Raw genomic sequence first — 20459 nt, 5'->3', positions numbered from 1 at the left:
CTACTAATTGCAGAAAAAGAAAAACAAATATTTAAATTTGTTTTTATATTTTAAAGTAAAAGCAGCAGATTTTCCCATTTGAGAAGCTAGACTGTCAAATATTTTTGAACAAAAAACTAATTAGTTTTCTGTTTTCTGGTGGTTTAAGTACAGGTACCTCAAATGTGTACCTAAGTACAGCACTTCAGTATATCGTCACTTTGCACCCCTGCCCAGTGCAGCCTGTCCTTATTATAAATCCATGGTCCTGAGGTGAGACAGGGTGCAGGGCCTGCAGGTAGGCTGTGTCAGCTAGAGGGCGCTGACACCGCTGCAGAGCGGCTGGAAATCAAAGCAGAAGAAGAGCTCGGAATAACAGCAGCACAGCGGCTATCATGTTATTGCCCATCATGTCGGTGTAGAAGGAGAACAAAACCCAGAACAATCATCCTGATCCGAGACGGAGTCTGTACGATGGCGGGAGAGGAGGAGAGGGGGGTGGTCCGGGTCAAAGTTAAGGTAGGAGGATTCAAAAAGAGGAACAAATATTCTGCCAACGTCCGCTAGTTAGCTAGCACCACGTCACCCTGTTTAATTACTACTAGTTTAATAAAAGACTGATTAATGTCGGCTGGATGTGCTGCAGCTCTTTGTCGTGCTGAACGTAGAGATGGACCTGGTGCTGGAGCAGCTTCCGGACAGGCTTTGTGTACCGCAGGGGCTCAGGTTCTCTCCGGTGTCCGCTCTGCTCTCTATGACAGCCGCTGTTCCCAAATATTCTTTCCATCCGCTCATTCTGGCTGTTATATAACTGTACAGCCGAGTGATGATTGACACGCTGACAGTTATCTATTAGAACTCAGTGTAAAGGACTAATGCTCCTCACAGCAGTGAACCTACCACTGACGTCACTGCCTGCTCAGCACTACCTGACGTCACCTGGAGCCTTCTGTGGCAGCTCCTGTTTCAAAATGTTACTCAAGTAGAAAATATGTTGGCATCTAAATACTTAAAGTAGCGACAGTAAAAGTAGTCGTTGTGCAGATTGGTCCATTTCAGAATAATATATATGATATGTTTTATAATGATTGATCATGAAAGTGTTCTCAAAGCTGGTAAAGGAGCAGCTAGTTTGAATGACTTTGTATACTGCAGGGTAGCTGGTGGATTTACTCCAGGTGGAACTAAAGTCTGATTTAACACTTGATTAGATTTCACATCATTCATCCACATCTGTGAAGTAACTAAAGGGATTAAATACATGTAGAGTAGAAGTACATGATTTACTGACAACAGAACCAAATTTGAACCAAAACATAGAATAATGCACTACGTTGTTGTTTCACTGCAGGTTGTGGATCATCTCCAATTGTAGTGGAGTAGAAATAAGAAGTAGCATAAAATGGTAAAGTACAAGTATCTCAAAATTGTACTTAAGTACAGCACTTGAGTACTTAGTTACTTTCCAACTCTGCTAAACTCATATTTGTTGTTTCATTGCTTTATTATATGTGGTAAAGTTGTGTCAAGTCGTGTTGTTATTATCATAGAGTAGGAATACACTGCTCTATCGATAGCTATGTGTTTTGTATACTTCTTACTACAGCTGGACAATAATTAAATAGTATCCGGTATTAGTTTAACATAGGACTGGGCAATTTAGGATATCATTTGATGTAATATAATTTAAAGATTGCAGTATTGTTTTAACATCCCTGCTCAGTTCAATGCTTTTAACAAGGTCTTCAGTTAAATCAAACTATATTCTTAATCAGACTGCTTTGTGTTTGTTACCATGCAATATATTATAGTCAGGGAAGGCATATAGGGTTAATGGGCACCTAAAATGGGGGGGAGGGGTCGAGGTCGCGATCCCCGGTAACGCCGGGACCCGGTGAGGTCTCACCGGGGTCCGGCTATTTTACAAACGTGGAGGGGCGTGTGTAAAACGGGAGTAAGGGGAGGCTCCGGCTGCAAGTGTCCGACAGCACCATCATATGGCCCTGTCGGTCATCCCGACAGCTCAATACAGCTTGTTTTGGGTAGCTGGACATATATATATAAATTTTCTCTATGATTTCACCCAACTGGTAGGTTCATGTTGCACTTCTTAATAATAGAACATATTGAGTACTTTGAATTGTCAAGTACTTTGAGTGGTTGCAAAGACTAGAAAGGCACCGTAAATTTGGGCTGTGCGATTATGGCAAAAATCATTATCACGATTATTTGGGTCAATAATTGATATCACGATTATTTTGACGATTATTCATTGACCATTTATTGAACTTTAAAACAAATAATATTTTACCAATAAACAAGATCAACAAATATGTTGGAGCGCACTTCCAAAACCATACTAAACATATATTATTAATATGATAAATAAAAATAAATTAGACCAAAATAAATGAAATCAAATATGATGCAGTGCACTGTCACAACCTACTGAAAACTCCTTAACATATAGCCAACATTTTGGTAAAACATATTCAACATATTCCACTCAGTTAAACGTTGAAGGCTGGCCAACCGTCATGGTCCAGAAGTAACAGGAAATAAATGTTGAACTACAATTTAAGACCAAATAAAAAAAATGTTGGCCACCATGGCAAATGCTGGTAGGGCTGCTCATGTCATCTCTTAAAGATTTTTTGCAAGAAATACCAGCCTGTTGACATGGTCTGGTTTCAGAGATGAGCACAGGCAGGTGACGATATTGCCACCTGTACTGAAGACCCTCTCTGAAGAGGAACTTGTGGCAGTGCTGCCACATATGACACAGGAAAAAAGAAAAGACTCTGAAGAACCCTTTCTTTGCCATTATATAAAAATAGTGTTGCTACAAAAGTATAAATTAGGCTTACTAATAAGACAACTCAGATCTGAAGCTACACAGGAATCTGCTGCAACAGTGCAATAAAAAAGACAACATTAATAAAATCAAACCCTTTTTTTGTTGCATTTTATTAGATTATAAAAAGAAATGCCTTTTAAAATAGGATGCAAGAAACACTAGTTTCTTAACCTGAATTGATAATAGACTATAATCAATTTAAACAGAACAGATCTTAATGTTTGCATTCTTATACCATTTTGTACAATAATTATAATGAATAAGTTCAAACAAACCAAAACTTACAGCAGATTAATAACGGTATCTAACTTGAGTTTTTATTATATCAAAAACCTGTTGAAATGCTGCTGTTATTTTTACTGTCCCTCAAAAGCGCGTCGGCAGCCTCCAGGAAAGCTTCTTTCATAACTTCGCCGTCTTTGAAAGACTTCATGTGTTTCGCAAGAACGTGACTGACACGATAAGATGCTATGGTAGCAGCCTTGCTCTTGTTGTTGGGCCTGGTGAAAATGGACTGCTGTGCATTTAGCTGTCCTTTCAGGCCCCTCCCCTTTTGGAGCGTAGGGCAGAATTAGGAGGGAATTCCGTCTCGTAGCGTTTGTGCACTGTTTTGAAATGCCGCTCCTAAATTACCCTTCTTCGATAAAGCCACGCTCGCATTGCAGATGAGACAGATGGACTTTGAATTGGAATAGATACAAAAATAATCATCCTCCCACTCGGAGTGAAAATTATATATTTTGGGCTTTTTTGCTTCTGCCATAATTGCGGTCTTGTGTGTGCGCGGACTGTCACTGCTTTGCCCACTGCCCACCAGCCACGCCGGCCAATCACAAAGCTTTGATGCGTTCAAGTGCATTATTCTGGCACAGGAAGATTATGTTACAGGACATTAACGATAAAACAGAATATTGTTGTTCTATTTTTAGACACATCTCGCGATCGACTGGGAATCTCCCCGCGACCCTTCTTTTTAACTAGTTGCTGCTCTTGTTCTGACATCTTCGCTCGCGCTGAACACTCACAACACATGTCACTCACACGTGGCCGAGTGGGCTTTTAGGGAGGGGCGAAAGCACACCCAGCAAAATAATCGTATTTTGTCAATTATGCTGTTTTCATAATCGTCACAAGCCGTAATCGCGATTAAAATACAATTAATTGCACAGCCCTACCGTAAATGCAATCCAGTTCCATTTATTTCACATACACTAATTATGAATTGAATGACCAGAAAACAAGCTATAATATTGTTGTCAAAGTTTTCTATAAAGAATTAGACAACATTGCCCAGCCCCCTCGTCAGATATCTCTTACCCCATCAGCCCACTCTACGATAAACAGTCAGCACACATTGATTCTGTATTGCATTGGAACAGGACACGGGGGTAATAGACAAATACTTCAGATATCAGCAAAAGTCTCCTTGTTGTTGACGGACACTATTCTTGTTTCCTAACTGCAAAACATGGTACATTTTGTTCTCACCTCACTCCGTTTTCCCCCAAAGTATCATGATGTTTTTGATGTTATGCTTTCAGAAATGTGATCAGGTGCTTCCTGTGGAATTCCGCTCCTTTGCTGTAGATCCTCAGATTACATCACTGGAGGTCCTTCAGCACATTCTGATCAGAGCCTTTGATTTGAACGGGTAAGAGTCCTCCCCCTGCCTCAGCTGCTACATAGACACATTACGCGTGTCAGCATTTTCTTCTTGTTTGTCTTCCAAACTAGGAAGCGGAACTTTGGGATCAGTTACCTGTCCCGGGACTGGAGCGGCGCTGAAATGTATCTGTCTCTGCTGTCTGATGGGGACCTGGATGCTGCGTTCGTCAGTTCAGCCAAACCAGTTCTGCAGCTCAAGATGGACATCAAGCCTTTAGAAGAAAGTAAGACGTCCAGTGTGTCCCCAAAGCAGGCCTGAAGGACAAAAAGATAACAGATAACAGTGTGTTTAAATGTTGCATCTGTCCTCATGCACCCTGTGAATGAATCTAAAATGAAGACTACAATGACTACAATGATCAACAGAATGTGAGGAGATTACAGTGTTGACGGTATGTCAAAGAAGTGCACTGCATCAGCATGCTAACTGACGAGCCCCCGTCCCTCCGGTCTTGTTTTACCATGTGTTCCTCTGGAGGGGATAGTGACTGGATGTAGAGCCGCTCTGCCCTCAGTGCAGAGGAAGAAGAGGTTCTGTGTAACTATCTGACTGACGCAGACCCAGTGTCTCAGTCTGACTGTCTGGTACAGCCAGACACTTCCTTAACCTCAGTGAAAAACATCACAGGGTTAAGGAAAGATGTGAAGGAGAATTCACATGTATTTAAGCATAAGAAAGTCCGCTGTGGGAACATTACCATTTTCTGTTGGACTACTAAAAGCTGATCTAGATACTCAGCCTGGTACTGATCATGAAGAATTGATTTGTCATTACTTAGGTTGGAATTGAAATAAAAAAAGGAAAGTTAAAGATTGAATAATACTTCATGCAATACATGCATAACTTGTTAGGCCTACACATCTACTACTGTGTATCACACTGTGAAATGCTGACTTTATTTAATGTCATTTCACAGTAATTAGCCTAAGGTTCATGATCCTCCTTTTGGTTTAACATAGTGTTGAAAGTGCAAACATACAGTGGCGTTTCTATATGTACAAAAGTGGTGGGGCACAAAAAACTTAGATGTCTATATATAAGCTTCTGCAGTGAGGTTCATGGCTGGTGAGGCACTGGCACTGACTCTTCAGGTTTACAAATATTATATTTTGACCTAAATCAAAATATATTATTATTATTATACTCTTTAGTCTGATGCTTCAATTAATTTTAAACAGACAGTTCAACAGAAGGATACCCAAAACATTTAATTTTATCATTTAAATATTGAATTGGTCTCTCTTAGTAAGATCCCATTTTCAATAAAATGGTGGTCTTACCTTGACTTGAAGATGAAGTCCATTTGCCTATCCTTCTGGACAAAAATCTCTATTACTTTTTTGTAAAAGTCCTCCTTATCTTCTTGTAGTTTCAAAAGACTATCATAAATCTAAATGATGGATTTATGATTCGAAAATTATAAAAGTAGGGTAGACATGTGGATATTATCCGGCTGAACAAAACGTGCATTTATCTAACAGGTACGTTTTCCACAGACCTTATTTTGAGCTATTTTCTAAAATCCTATGGAGAAATCTCATTGCTTTTTTGTCGAGGGAAGCCATGCGCAGCTTACTTCCTGGTTTTAGGACGCGTCTCTTTTCGCGGCACACGTACTTACAGCCAATCAGCTCTGAATGATGTGAGATGACGTATGGTGGGGATGGCAGCTCAGTGCCCCTATGGTCATTATTTTTTTGCCACACACATTAAATAGGAAAATATTCTGAGCATGCGCAGTGTAGTTTTTACAGTCACCGTTCACTTAGACAGTGAGAGGGAGGGGCAGGATCGGGTTTTGTCCCGCATGGCTCTAAACAGCTCAATAGGCACACACTGTAGACACTAATTAGAAGAACACAGACTAGAACAGCAATGTACAGACGAATCAGATTATTAAACATGATCTTAAAATATATTTTATATATTTTTTAATTTATTTTTTGCATTTTGTTGTAATTATTATTTGTATTCTTTCTGCTGACACTAGGTGGGGCTGTGCCTCACCTGCCCCTAATGACCAGTCGCCACTGCAAACATATAAGCACTTAATCAAGACATGGCATAAGACTTACTTAACCTTCAACATGATCTGTTGTTCACTATTGGTTGTTTCATAATGCACTTTCAATGCTTACACTAAAAGTTCATTAGAAAACATGTCTTAAATAAGCTTGAATTGGGAACCTATTCTTAAAATTAGGAATATGACATAGAGTTGGAGCCAGAATAGATAATGTGTTCTACTTTGTGTTCACCTGCAGGTCCAGTGATGGAGGACTGGGACATCATCAGCCCCAAAGACGTGATTGGCTCAGAGCAGCTCCTCCCAGAGAGGACCCGCACACTGGCGTCTGCAGCCCTCCCCCTCACCCAGTCTCTGCTGACCCAGGTCCAGCTTCTCAGCCTTCCTATACAGTCTGTTGTAGTCCGTCTGAATGTGTGCTATATGTTGTGTGTGTGCATTCACCGGTTTGTTATCAGATCAGATTCAACTTGATTGTCATTACACGGAGTACAAGTTCTGGGACACCGAATTGCGGTTTACATCCAACCAGAAGAGCAAAACATTAGCTTAGTGCAGAGTGATCTTTAGTATAGTGTAAATATATACATCTGACATTATTTACATTACAGTACGTACAGTTTAAGGCACTGTAAACATTGGCCCTGTTACAGAGCTCACACAGAGAATCAGGAGGGGCCACAGCTTCCATGGGGGTATGTGTAGTTAATGTTGTATAGTTTAAATTTGACAAGCCTGTTCGTCGTCATTCGTTCACTGGATCCGGGTTTCTTAATCTAAATGTAAATCCATTGTTACACACATATTCCATAGAGGAACTCATTTTGTAACCACCACGCTTTAGAATTGCCATTGCTTTTTTTGTGGTTTGAGCACAACCACAAGGTCTCTTTCACCTTCGCTCCTCTGTCAGGGTCTTTTCTCTGATGCTTGTTTCTGTGTGTTCAGGTGGGCCGCACCCTGTCGAAGGTACAGCAGGCGTTCAGCTGGGCTTATGGGGAGGACATCAAGCCTTTCAAGCCCCCCCTGAGCGACGCAGAGTTTCACAGTTACCTGAACGGGCAGGGCCAGCTGAGCCGCCCCGAGGAGCTGCGGCTGCGCATCTACCACGGGGGGGTGGAGCCTTCCCTGCGCAAGGTGGAGCACACATGTTTAAAATCTCATGTCCTAAATAAACAGGGTTGGGTGTTCAATTATATTCATATAAGGTGTATTTATTTAGATTCTGCCTGTCAAATACGGTTCTTATTCGATGCTAGAACTTATTCTTGGCATTGTATATCAGTAAGACAAGAAACAACCATGTGTTGGGTAGAAACCACCTTTAATTCGGTAGATTAAGGTTGCTTTACATGTTGTTTGTCATAAATGAGGATTAAATCTCTAAATATTTACACTTTTTTCCCCCCAAAGAGATAACCCCAGACATATTCTCCGCCTGTGTCTTCTACCAACAAAATTGAAAAAAAATGAACAAATCAAAACATCATTTGTACTTAATGTCTGTGCCAGGTGGTCTGGCGGTACCTGCTGAACGTCTACCCTGACGGGCTGAGCGGACAGGAGAGGATGGACTACATGAAGAGGAAGACGAGGGAGTACGACCAGCTGAAGAGGGAGTGGACCGCGCGGGTCAGCTACGAGGACCTGGAGTTCATCCGAGGGAACGTTCTGAAGGACGCGCTGAGGACTGACCGGGCTCACCCCTACTATGCCGGCTCAGAGGACAGCCCCCATCTCACCGCCCTCACCGACCTGCTCACCACCTTCGCCATCACACATCCACAGGTGGGTGCACATCAATCATGGGTTAGATAGCAAAAATAAATGTTAATTTAATTTAACAAATACTAATACAAGACACGGAACAAAGCAGAACACAGAAGCCAAATCATATCATGTTTTCCATAGTTGAGGTTATACATCAAATGTGGCTTATTAAATCATAATTTTCAATCTCTTAATGTAGAGGTTTTCAAAGAGTGGGAGATAACCAGAGAGCAGGTTGGATTTGAAGTATGCATACAGGTGTTCTAAAAACAACATCAACACTGCTCATTGACCTGAGGCCTGTATTACGAATCCATTTCAACAGACCCTGGATATGTTTGAGTTACACGGTTTACCTAATCCAAAACAAACGCGCTCTCGCTAAGCGGTCAACTCGGTAACTCAAGCTAGGGTTTCTCTGTCCGGCTGAGTGCACGTTCACATGAAAGGGGCAGGGTTAGCAACATTTGACCAATCACAAACATGGAGAAGCGTACTGACAGCGCAGCGTCATACTTCCTGAATGAAAAGTCAACTATAATATTAGACATATGAAGACGTTAAACTTTAAACATCCATGACTTAAACACTTTATCCAGGATCAAAGCTACATAGCCAGGGGTGCACATCACTTTTTTAGTGAGTTACTCAGATGAGTACCAGGAGACAGCGTTTGGTACTCACCCCACACGAAGCGTGGTCCTCCTCAGTGTCTCCTTCACTGTTCTCTATTCACACTTCTTGCATGCTAGATGATGAAGATGCACCTCCCTGTCTCTTTTTAAGCCTCCAATTTGCTTTCTCCAAAACTTGTTGCCAAAACTGTGACTTGAAGTCATATCTGATTTCAGATGTGGGAAGTTACTAAGTACACTTCTTCAAGTACTCTACTTATATGATATTTGTACTTTACTTGACTTTGATCTAATTTGTAAAATTAGCTGGACCTTTACCAGCTTTGAGAACACTTTCATGATCAATCATTACAAAACACATCATATATATTATTCTGGAATGGACCAATCTGCACAACGACTACTTTTACTTTTGGTACTTTAATTACATTTTGATGATAATACTTTTCTAATTTTACTTGAGTTTGAATGCAGGACTTTTACTGTAACAGAGTAACACTCTGGTACTTCTACTTTTACTCAAGTACAAGATCTGAGTACTTCTTCCACCTCTGTCTGATTTCAAACACTTCCATAACACCCCGAGTAAGTTTGCAACTGTGTGTTTTACTCCACTTTGTTGTTTTGATCAGCTGATTTTGCGCAGTTCTCCAGTGTGTGCGCGGGGCACAGAATGTGCTCAGGGGAGTCTCCCACTGCAGCCAGTTGGCGGAGTTTTGGCACAATTCTGTTGTTCATACCGACGTTAACCCTGTGTGTGCACACGGCGACCAACTCTGTTGTCCGGTGATCTAAGCCTCTGCCTCCTGTAAGCTACACAGGTCCGTTGGTTATGTCCTGCGCGGCTCGGCCAGCGCCAGTTCAGTCAGTCACAGAAAGTCCGAAGAGTTTTTGCAGGGAGCGAAACGGCAACGTAGCTGCTTAATGTCTGTGTTTTGTTTACATGTCTCGTAGTTTACTCCATTGACTGTTGACAAGAAACACGTGTAGACTAAATATGTGTTTTGTTTTGAGGTACGCAAAGGTGACACAAGTGACGTTACGTTATTTTTGCCGCGCATGCGTACCTGCGTACCAGTTATGTGCACCCCTACACATAGCTGCACCTGCAAGGTGAATACAGCTGGTAAAAGAAAAAGTGTTTGAATGCGTACATTAACAGGTTTATGATATCACTGCCCCGTCTAACGGTACGTCCACACAGCAGCTTTAAACAAATCTTGAAAATCTTGGAGCTGGGCGTGTCTGAAAGCTTGGGTATTTTTTGCGACCAACAACCAATCACATGAATCTCCCGCCCCCGACAGCAAAAAACCCCAGGGATTTTATGCGAGCAATATATATAAATTCCCCAAACAGGCGAAAACCTACCAGTTTCACCCACTGTCACTGCCACCTCCCTCCATGCCTGGTTCCTCCGGTTTGTATCCCGGTAAATCGTCTGGTCGTAAAGAACCGGGTGATTTGCTACCGTAATTTCTTGTTTGGAATATGAGGAAATGAACTGCGGTCTGGCTCTCCCAGCATACACGTGGTTTGATTGGCTAGCGCTTGTACTGTCAGATTTGCATAAACGGGATTTGATTGGCTGACGCTTCCAGCTCAGCTTCAAAAGTTGAACATTGCTCAACTTTTGAATTCTGAAAATCCTGGAAATCCTGGAAATCTTCGCTTCGCTCCCCCACAATGCAGTTCAGCGAAAAGCGAGGCAAAGTGACGTCATCCCCATTCAAAGTCAATGGGCAGAGAAGCGTTGGAAGCGTTGGAAGATTTGTTTAAAGCTGCTGTGTGGACGTACCGTTATACTCGATCTGACTTTAATTACATTTGACTCGAGTGTTTCGTCAACTTAATGTGTTGCTTAAAATAATACTTCTGCATACAGTATGTGACACTGTGAGTGTTGCACGGCCAGATACGGCTCAGCTGACTCAGATAAGGAAATATATGATACATTATGATGTGATATGAATTAGGGCTGTGCGATTATGGAAAAAATCATAATCACGATTATTTGGTCAATAATTGATATCACGATTATTTTGACGATTATTCATTGACCATTTATTGAACTTTAAAACAAATAATATTTTACCAATAAACAAGATCAACAAATATGTTGGAGCGCACTTCCAAAACCATACTAAACATATATTAATATGATAAATAAAAATAAATTAGACCAAAATAAATGAAATCAAATATGATGCAGTGCACTGTCACAACCTACTGAAAACTCCTTAACATATAGCCAACATTTTGGTAAAACATATTCAACATATTCCACTCAGTTAAACGTTGAAGGCTGGCCAACCGTCATGGTCCAGAAGTAACAGGAAATAAATGTTGAACTACAATTTAAGACCAAATAAAAATGTTTAGGCCACCATGGCAAATGCTGGTAGGGCTGCTCATGTCATCTCTTAAAGATTTTTTGCAAGAAATACCAGCCTGTTGACATGGTCTGGTTTCAGAGATGAGCACAGGCAGGTGACGATATTGCCACCTGTACTGAAGACCCTCTCTGAAGAGGAACTTGTGGCAGTGCTGCCACATATGACACAGGAAAAAAAGAAAAGACTCTGAAGAACCCTTTCTTTGCCATTATATAAAAATAGTGTTGCTACAAAAGTATAAATTAGCCTTACTAATAAGACAACTCAGATCTGAAGCTACACAGTAATCTGCTGCAGCAACAGTGCAATAAAAAAGACAACATTAATCGAATCAAACCCATTTTTGGTTGCATTTTATTAGAGTATAAAAAGAAATGCCTTTAAAATAGGATGCAAGCAACACTAGTTTCTGAACTGATAGACTATAATCAATTTAAACAGAACAGATCTTAATGTTTGCATTCTTATACCATTTTGTACAATAATTATCATGAATAAATTCAAACAAACCAAAACTTACAGCAGATTAATAACGGTATCTAAATTGAGTTTTTATTATATCAAAAACCTGTTGAAATGTTACTGTTATTTTTACTGTCCCCAAAAAGTGCGTCAGCAGCCTCCAGGAATGCTTCTTTCATAACTTCGCCGTCTTCGAAAGACTTCATGTGTTTCGCAAGAACGTGACTGACACGATAAGATGCTCTGGTAGCAGCCTTGCTCTTGTTGTTGGGCCTGGTGAAAATGGACTGCTGTGCATTTAGCTGTGCTCTCAGGCCCCTCCCCTTTTGGGAGCGTAGGGCAGAATTAGGAGGGAATTCCGTCTCGTAGCGTTTGTGCACTGTTTTGAAATGCCGCTCCTAAATTACCCTTCTTCTATAAAGCCACGCTCGCATTGCAGATGAGACAGATGGACTTTGAATTGGAATAGATACAAAAATAATGATCCTCCCACTTGGAGTGAAAATTATATATTTTGGGCTTTTTTGCTTCTGCCATAATTGCGGTCTTGTGTGTGTGCGGAATGTCACTCCTGTTGACCATCCATGCTGTTGACACGGACAACGTCAGCGAACTAGTGCACTGCTCACCAGCCACGCCCGGACACATGGGGTGAGGCCGGCCAATCACAAAGCTTTGATGCGTTCAAGTGCATTATTCTGGCACGGGAACATTATGTTACAGGACATTAACGATAAAACAGAATATTGTTGTTCTATTTTTAGACACATCTCGCGATCGACTGGGAATCTCCCCGCGACCCTTCTTTTTAACTAGTTGCTGCTCTTGTTCTGACATCTTCGCTTGCGCTGAACACTCACAACACATGTCACTCCCACGTGGCCGAGTGGGCTTTTAGGGAGGGGCGAAAGCGCACCCAGCAAAATGATCGTATTTTGTCAATTATGCTGTTTTCCTAATCGTCGCAAGCCATAATCGTAATCGCGATTAAAATACGATTAATTGCACAGCCCTAATATGAATGATAATGGGACACATCGACGTCTGCACTCAGTGCCGCGGACTGTACTTAATGTTACTCTGATCCGGTTACTTATGTTGTGGCAGATATTTAAGTAAGCTTTCTTAACGCTAATGTTATAATAGTCAGATTGCTCTGAAGGTGATATTCTATTAATGTTCACGTTCACAGTCAGTTGATTTTTGCCGGCCGTCTTTCCTGCAACGGCAATTCTATTTCGTCCCGTCTCGTTTTGGTTGGAACGTATGATCTAAAGCAGGGGTCTCCAACCTTTCTTCATCTGAGAGCTACTTTGAAAAAATGAAAGTGGCCAAGAGCTACTTGCATCACATCGCTTCCATTTATTCACATAGCACTCATCAGTTGAATTAAGCTATACTTTTGTACACGTACAAAATTGCAATACCTCAAGCTTATCACAAATCTTAACTTCACATCAAGGTCCAAGAAAACGAAAATGTCTCACATATTATTATGGACCACAAGTCACTGAAAATTCACATAAATATCCTTAATCACCACCTGACAAGCATCTTATGGCACATGTGTAAAATAAGTGCATTCACTCTTTTTTACAGTTAGTGAGATGACTGGCACTGCATGGAGTCCACCATAGAGGGGTATGCTGGAGTGTACCCACTTAGGTTCACTCTAATAGAGTCATTTAAATGTTGATCAGTCAGTCTTGTTCTGTATTTAGATTTCATGACATTCATGCCAGAAAAAGCTGCTTCACAAAGGTCTGTAGAACAGAACCAAATAAAGCAGACGTGTTCAGTGCTGCTTGGTGAATGTTCTTATAGTTTTCTGGGTCTACAAGGCTCCAGAAATGTTGTGAGTTTTGCTGAGACTTAAGCTGAACATGATTTTGGAGATTTATAACCTCCATCTCCACAGGATTGACACTGAATAGTTCAGCCATCTTATTCTTCTTCTTCGTCTTGACATGAAATGATAAACCATAATAAATCAACTGTATAGGTCTAGCCTCCCTATATCTGTGTGTGAAATTGTTCTCTCCTCAAAAACAATACTTCTGCAGTCTAGCTGCAGCTTCTAGCAACGGTCTTCTGTTAAAGAAAGGACACTGAATGTCCTGAATGTGGCATCACACACATGACTTAAGTCTGAACACAGCAGACAACAGGAGTATTTACAACAGCATGTAACAACAAAAATAGTCTATGTGGGTGCACACTTACATTCTCTGTCTTACTGTTACATAAATCCCATGGATGTATTAGACTAAGTTAGCTTCATTATATCTCAATCAGTGATTAAGTGAATAATAAAGTTTCTATCGAGTCACTATCAGCCTGTCACTCATTATTTTCAGGGCGGGGTTTGGAGGAACGGAGAGGAGACCTGATTGCGGAAGCTTTCCTCCTGCCTTCAAACTTTACACAAGTATTTATCAACTGAAAATAGCAAGAGGACATTCATACTCTGCAATCCAAGACTTGATTAAATCCACCAAAAACCTGACATTACGATAACGAGTGTTTTTCAAAAACACAAATCCCTCCCTGTGTGTCTCTGAGCCGCTGCGACAGGGCCTGATTCAGAGCGGGTCATTCTGCTGTTGGTTCTGGACTGGTGTTGCTGGAGAAGGCAGACTGCTCCGTGTGTGGTGTCGCTGTGCCGCTGTCACGTCTGTTCCTTGATCACTGCGTCACTGATCAATTTAATATTCGTGGGACAGAAAACATTCTAAAATAAAAAAACGGTATTGTCCAGCCGCGGCCCGAAAAATCAAGAAGCAACCTTATAATCGATAATCGAGCGGCGAGCTACTGAAAAGCTGCCGACGTGTTGGAGACCCCTGATCTAAAGGTACGGACACACCAACCCGATTATCGGCGTTGGTGGGTGTCAGGCCGACAATGAGCATCGACACGCCCTACTCGGATTGGTGTGTCCCGCACCGTCGGGTCTTTTCAGCTGACCCGACGCCTTTTCGGCCAAATGCAGTCAGCGAAATAAATCACTCTGATTGGCTGTTCAGCTAGCGAATCAGTGCATGAGAAGCAAAACGGAAGTGAGGGACCCAAACAAACTATTAAGAAGCCAAATCTGAGATTTAATTTAACTCCAGCTCTCGACATAGGTTCAGGAAAGCCCCATGAGCTTCTCGCTGTAGAGTGAAAATGGAACGCACACGCTATTTGTTGTTTGTTTATATCACGCAGTCTGTTCTTCTTCTCTCGGTGTATCACGCAGTCTGTCTTCCGGTTGTTGCCTCTTTTGAATGACGAATACACACTACCGCCGCCTGCTGGTAAGGAGAGTTATTGCCACTCACGCATGCAGAGTTCGTACGTGCAACTTGGCCGTCGGCTGAAGTCTTTGCGGTGTGTTCCAGTGCGACACATGGCCGAGACGCGAGGTGACGCAACAGTCGGGGTCCGTCTGTGTCAGTTCTCTGTTGTCAGATTGGTGTGTCCGGGCCTTAAAGGATTTCTCTGCAAACAGCTGGCTGCGTGCAGCTTCGCAACTGATCCAGTCGGAGCCGCGGGCTTACTCGTCCTCCAGGAGCTGTAGCCGGCTGCGCAGAAACTTCGATCGGACAGGTTGGTGTCGGCTCGCGAGAAGATTCTGGGAACAGATCCTCTGATGACGCCGGCCTATGTAGCCGGTGTCACGTGGGTCACAGGTGACTTTGTTGTTATTGGTACTCGAACTGCGCATGCGTGCGATGGACATATCCAGTGCTAAAGCACCGCCTCTGGCGGTCATCCGGGACTCATAGAACCGTAGTTACAGACGTAACTATCATTTTTCTGTGTTTCCTTTCTCCTTCAATATGACTTGATAGCTTTAAACTCCGCACACTGAGCTCTGATTGGTCAGCAGGCGGTGCTTTCACTGAGTTGATCTCTTATCCTTGAACCTAACTTGCTCCGGACCAGGCTAGCTGCTCAGCATAAGTTACCATGAAGATCTAGCCTGGTAAGAAGTGAACCAGCGTCGTAGGACCGGAAACCCAGAGTTTTCCCTGAAGTTAGCTCGCTAAGCGAAAATCCGGCTTCGTAGTACAGGCCTCTGTTCAGCAGTTTGAGCTGTAACACACATTCCACATCGCTGAGTCATAACTGACACTCAGAAAGCCCCACACATAAATATAACACTTCTTATTTGGTTATTTGTGTGTTTTACCCTGCCATGTGAATCCTGTAACGTCACCCAAAGTATTAAGCCATGTCATGTCTCGCTTCACTACAGTACACGGAACATTTTCTTTATTTTTTTTTAGTAATAGAAGAAGTTAATAAAACCAAGATGGGCCGTGTAGTGGCAATTACTAGATTAGATTGGATTACATCAATAACAGCTCTATATAAGTTTCCATTAAATTATTATATTAATACAGGAATATGAGATATTATAATTATAACAAAAATCCAATCACTGCAGATTGTTGTCAACTGAACGTCATTACATGCAGTGCTGCAAAAACAAGGCATGGTGTCATTGACTCTGAAGGACACGACTACCTTGTTTCCCAAATAAAATGTAAATGACGTATTAGGGAAAATCAGTATAAAATCTATCGTTAATACGTATTTGACAGTTAACATGTAACTATGTTAAAGAGGCCCTATCGTCCTTTTTGGGGTGTTCCCTCTCCTGTAGTGTTCTATAGGTTTCTGTGCATGCTAAAATCCCTGTGTTCCCTCCAGAGGGAGTTTCTCTCCCACACACATTAATGGATCATAGAGGTTTGATTGTCGTCGTTTTCAGAGGTGGTTTTAAATGTATACATATTTTCAAGCATAGGAAGGTGTCTATCTTTGAGTTAAACTTTTTAACTTTCTTTCTTAGTTTTAATGAAAGTTTTTACATTTTACATAAAATCATGCAGAATTGTATATGATAGAATTGTAGACATTCTGTAACGTTGTGCTTGTGTTGTTTTTCAGATATCATACTGTCAAGGTATGAGTGATATTGCCTCCCCTATACTTGCGGTGATGGACAATGAGGCACATGCGTTCATTTGCTTCTGTGGCATCATGAAACGCTTGGAAGGAAACTTCCGGCCTGATGGGCAGCTCATGTCTGTGAAGTTCCAGCACCTCAAACTGCTCCTTCAGTTCTCGGATCCTGAGTTCTACTCGTACCTGGTTTCCAGGGGGGCCGACGACCTGTTCTTCTGTTACCGCTGGCTGCTCCTGGAGCTCAAGCGAGAGTTTGCATTTGAGGACGCTTTGAGGATGCTGGAGGTGACCTGGAGTTCCCTGCCCCCGGATCCTCCTGAAACCGAAGTGGAGCTTATTGGACCGCCTGTGGAAACCAATGTCAATGTAGAGATGTCCTGCAGAGACAAGGAGAAGAGGGTGCAGATCTGCCTGGGAGATGATGGGGAACGAAAAGAGAAGCAATGCAGACGGCATATGCTGAGGCCTTCACGAGAAGAAGATGTGAGCAGAGATGCTGTCATAGCAGAACAAGAAAGTCAAAAAGGAAAGAGAAGCAAGGACAATGAGTGTGATATTTCTCCAGTGACAAAGGAAAAAGCAGATTCGCAGGCTCCAGCTCTGGAAAGGCAAACTAGCTTCGGGGAGTTTAAATACTATACTGCCCGAAATGAAGATAGCTTTCATATGGAGGATGGTGAGCAGGGTTTGGGGTCTTCAGACTCAGTAACAAGCAACCCAAGGCGCCAGTCCACAGTGGAGAGTGAGGACGACCCAGGAGAGAAAACTCCTCTCATAAAAAACTGTTCCTCTCCAGCATCATCACCTCCTCTCTTTCCTAGTGGCCTGCAAATGTGGAAAACCGGCCCCTCAGCCCCTCTCACGTCTCCAGTTTCTCCCTCCAGTTGGCCAGGTGCTTCTCCAGACTCTCCTCCAAACTCCACAACCAATGGGAGTCAGAGTTTAACTAGAACTCTCACTAAAGTACTCACCTCCTCCGCCCAGGTGCTCAGCAGCACAGGGGTTATGTCCTCCTCCACGTCCACTGTAAAAAACGCGTCTCCATCCCACGCTCACAACCGCTTTCTGCTCTCTTCGCCCACTCTGTTCTTTGGGAGAGGCTCCTCCCCCAACAGGTCGTCCTCCAGCAATCTCCCTTCACCAGGCAACAAATCCCCCAGCAATACAGCTAACATGAGCACTTCATCAAAATCCGAGACCACCAGCATCAAACCATGTTCCCTGCCGCCCCCCCAGGAGTTTGGCAAAGGAAACCCCTTCATGCTCTTCCTGTCCCTGTCCATCTTGCTGGAGCACCGAGACCACATCATCAAGAACAACTTTGACTACAACGAGCTGGCCATGCACTTCGACCGCCTAGTGCGGCGCCACAACCTGAGCCGGGTGCTGCAGCGGGCCAAGGCGCTGTTCGCAGACTACCTGCAGAGCGAGGTGTGGGACTCAGAGGAGGGGGACGAGGTGAGCTTGGACTCCCCCACTACCGCTCCACAAGGTCTCTCTCCCACCTTCTCCTCCAGGCCCATTTACAGCCACCTAGCATCTCCTCAATCACCAAACTCAACCTATAACCTCGCAACCACCATTCCCTCCCCAACAGCTGAAGTGGCCCTCCCCCCCGCTATTTTAGTCCATCATGAACCACTGGCCTCCCATCCTTAGGGAACTGCTCAGTAGACTTTGGCCCATTGGAGGCAGAGATCTGTTTTTAGATGGCCATCCAAATTGAATTGGGCCATCGAGGATGGAAAAACATACGCTTGAATACATACTGTATATTCCCTATGTCTATAATCATTGTAATATTACATTTGATTAGCCATGTTACTGTTTGTCCTAAAAGTGGTAAAGACAGGTTAGTTTCTGATTTCTGATAGGCTACTGATGCATGAGACTTTAAACCATGTGATCAGGACTGAGGTTTCCCAGAACAAAGAAGAGTTTCTCTCCTTGGTGCATTTAGCCTGAGTTGCCCTTTTTATCAACTTTGTTTACAAGATCTTGTTATGTCTAACAAGCCACACAAGTGTCTTAACTAAAGTTGTATTAGTTATTAACTTAAGGGAAAATCCAGATTCTGATTGGTTGTCAATTTGTCACAACGGGAAGTGATGACAACACTTTGATTCAAGACAAGGCGAGGACACGTACTGTACTTACCTTATATATATATATACCTGACCTAACCTGTCACCATTTACCTTAAAGGATACACCCTCATTACATGTATATAGAGTAACTGTTGCTGAGAACATAACTGACATTTACAAGATGGAACAGATACACAACAGCAGTTTACTTCTCTAAAGAGTGACTTAGCAGTAACATGTGACCAAATGAAGGAACGCAGGGTGCTGAGATCATTAATGATGTCACAAGGTGTGTTTTACATTTGACCGCAATTTAAAACCTCTGCAGTGATACCACTGATTGCAATCTGGCTAGAAGTATAACATACTTGAACAATTCTACCTATAAAGAGATGTATAGTGGCAGTTTTCTGAACCATTGACAGCAAAGAGGGGAAGAAACCTCTGGCCAAATGAGGGCGCCAACTATCTGGACATAATGTCTACACCCTTAAACAAACAAATTAAGGCTGAGGTAGGCAACATATGTTTGGCTTCAAATTATTACTGATGCAAAACTACACAAATCTGTAATAACATTGTAATTGAATTGTACTGAAAGAAAACTAGACTGCTGTACCTCCTCTTGGTTCTGCTCTCAGTGATAGAAACTCAAGCTAATCACAAGTCAATTTAGAGAAATAGCCTTCCTATTGGCTGAATTTAGATGACTGTGCACATCCATAGTTGAAAGTCTGAAGAATATCCTGAAAAGAAGCAAGGGCAACAACTCTCTACACTAAATACACATTATATAGAGAGTCAGATGATACTGTCAAAGCTTTTCAGAGATGGAGAAAAAATGTTGCCAAAATTGTAGCCTCGGCTCAAGCCACATTTTAGGAGTGGCGTGATTGCTTCCAAAGTTAGAAGGTACAGTTGGATGCAGAACCCCTTGGGCAGGATGACTAAAACGGCCATTTCGTGAACTAAGGAAACATTCATGCTAATCCTGACATTTATAAATGTACTTCATTGTTATTAAGAGATGGGGGCAGAAACATTGGTAAGCAATGCCTGAAAGGGCTGGAGACCCTGCTGAGTTCCAGGTTCAGGTGAGAGGCTCCCTCTAACAGACAGGATCAGGGTCTGTTGCTAGCTCCATCTCATGTTGGCACAGACAGGATGGAGACCACAGGTTTATAAGAGAAAGGCCTCATCACAACCTGCTGGTGCTAAGTGTGAAAGGCCAGGCATGGAGAGATGTGATGATGCTGAAATGCAATATGGGAAATGGTGGATTCAGTGTATTATTGGAACTTGACTTAAATACTGACTTAAAGTCTCTGCTGCTTCTATTTTTAACATTCTTGATCAAATATGTCTCACATTTCAGCCAATGTAATCAAAGTGCAGTACTACATCACATCTTTCAGATATGTAGTGTTGTGGGTTGGATTTTGCCTTCACTCCAAAGTGCTGTTGCATCTGGTCTTGATGGAATAGAAGGAGAACCAGAGAAATTAGTCACACCAGAATAATGTTGCTTTCCCCATTTATTACACCACGTATAGATTCCCATACCATTTATGTTAAATGCTGTAGTGTATATGATCGAAAAATAAATGATTGTGTCTAGGGCT

General features: G+C 42.4%; 1 protein-coding gene across 2 annotated transcripts; it reads left to right on the top strand.

Moving 5' to 3' along the window:
- Positions 1-306: 306 nt before the first annotated feature.
- tbc1d25 (TBC1 domain family, member 25) lies at positions 307-20459 on the top strand. Of its 2 annotated transcripts, XM_034213015.1 has the most exons (7): positions 307-498; positions 4378-4487; positions 4571-4725; positions 6767-6894; positions 7477-7665; positions 8041-8316; positions 16733-20459. In XM_034213015.1, exons 1-7 carry the CDS (start codon positions 454-456, stop codon positions 18407-18409), a joined length of 2580 nt encoding a protein of 859 aa, XP_034068906.1. In that variant the 5' UTR covers positions 307-453; the 3' UTR covers positions 18410-20459. The 2 variants fall into 2 exon arrangements, with proteins under 2 accessions (XP_034068906.1, XP_034068908.1); XM_034213017.1 differs by lacking the exon at positions 4378-4487 and having other exon boundaries at positions 363-498.

The sequence above is a fragment of the Gymnodraco acuticeps genome, unplaced genomic scaffold (genome assembly GCF_902827175.1).
Source record: "Gymnodraco acuticeps unplaced genomic scaffold, fGymAcu1.1, whole genome shotgun sequence".
Taxonomy (NCBI): domain Eukaryota; kingdom Metazoa; phylum Chordata; class Actinopteri; order Perciformes; family Bathydraconidae; genus Gymnodraco; species Gymnodraco acuticeps.
The sequence above is the reverse complement of the archived record's forward strand: the minus strand, read 5'-3'. Positions and strand labels throughout refer to the sequence as shown.

What these genes read in the sequence shown, in the direction of transcription:
- tbc1d25 (XM_034213015.1), top strand. Translation starts at nt 454, where the DNA reads ATGGCGGGAGAGGAGGAGAGGGGGGTGGTCCGGGTCAAAGTTAAG. An exon ending in TGGTCCGGGTCAAAGTTAAG is followed by an intron (nt 499 to 4,377) that starts GTAGGAGGATTC and finishes TTATGCTTTCAG; the next exon opens with AAATGTGATCAGGTGCTTCC. An exon ending in CCCAGTCTCTGCTGACCCAG is followed by an intron (nt 6,895 to 7,476) that starts GTCCAGCTTCTC and finishes CTGTGTGTTCAG; the next exon opens with GTGGGCCGCACCCTGTCGAA.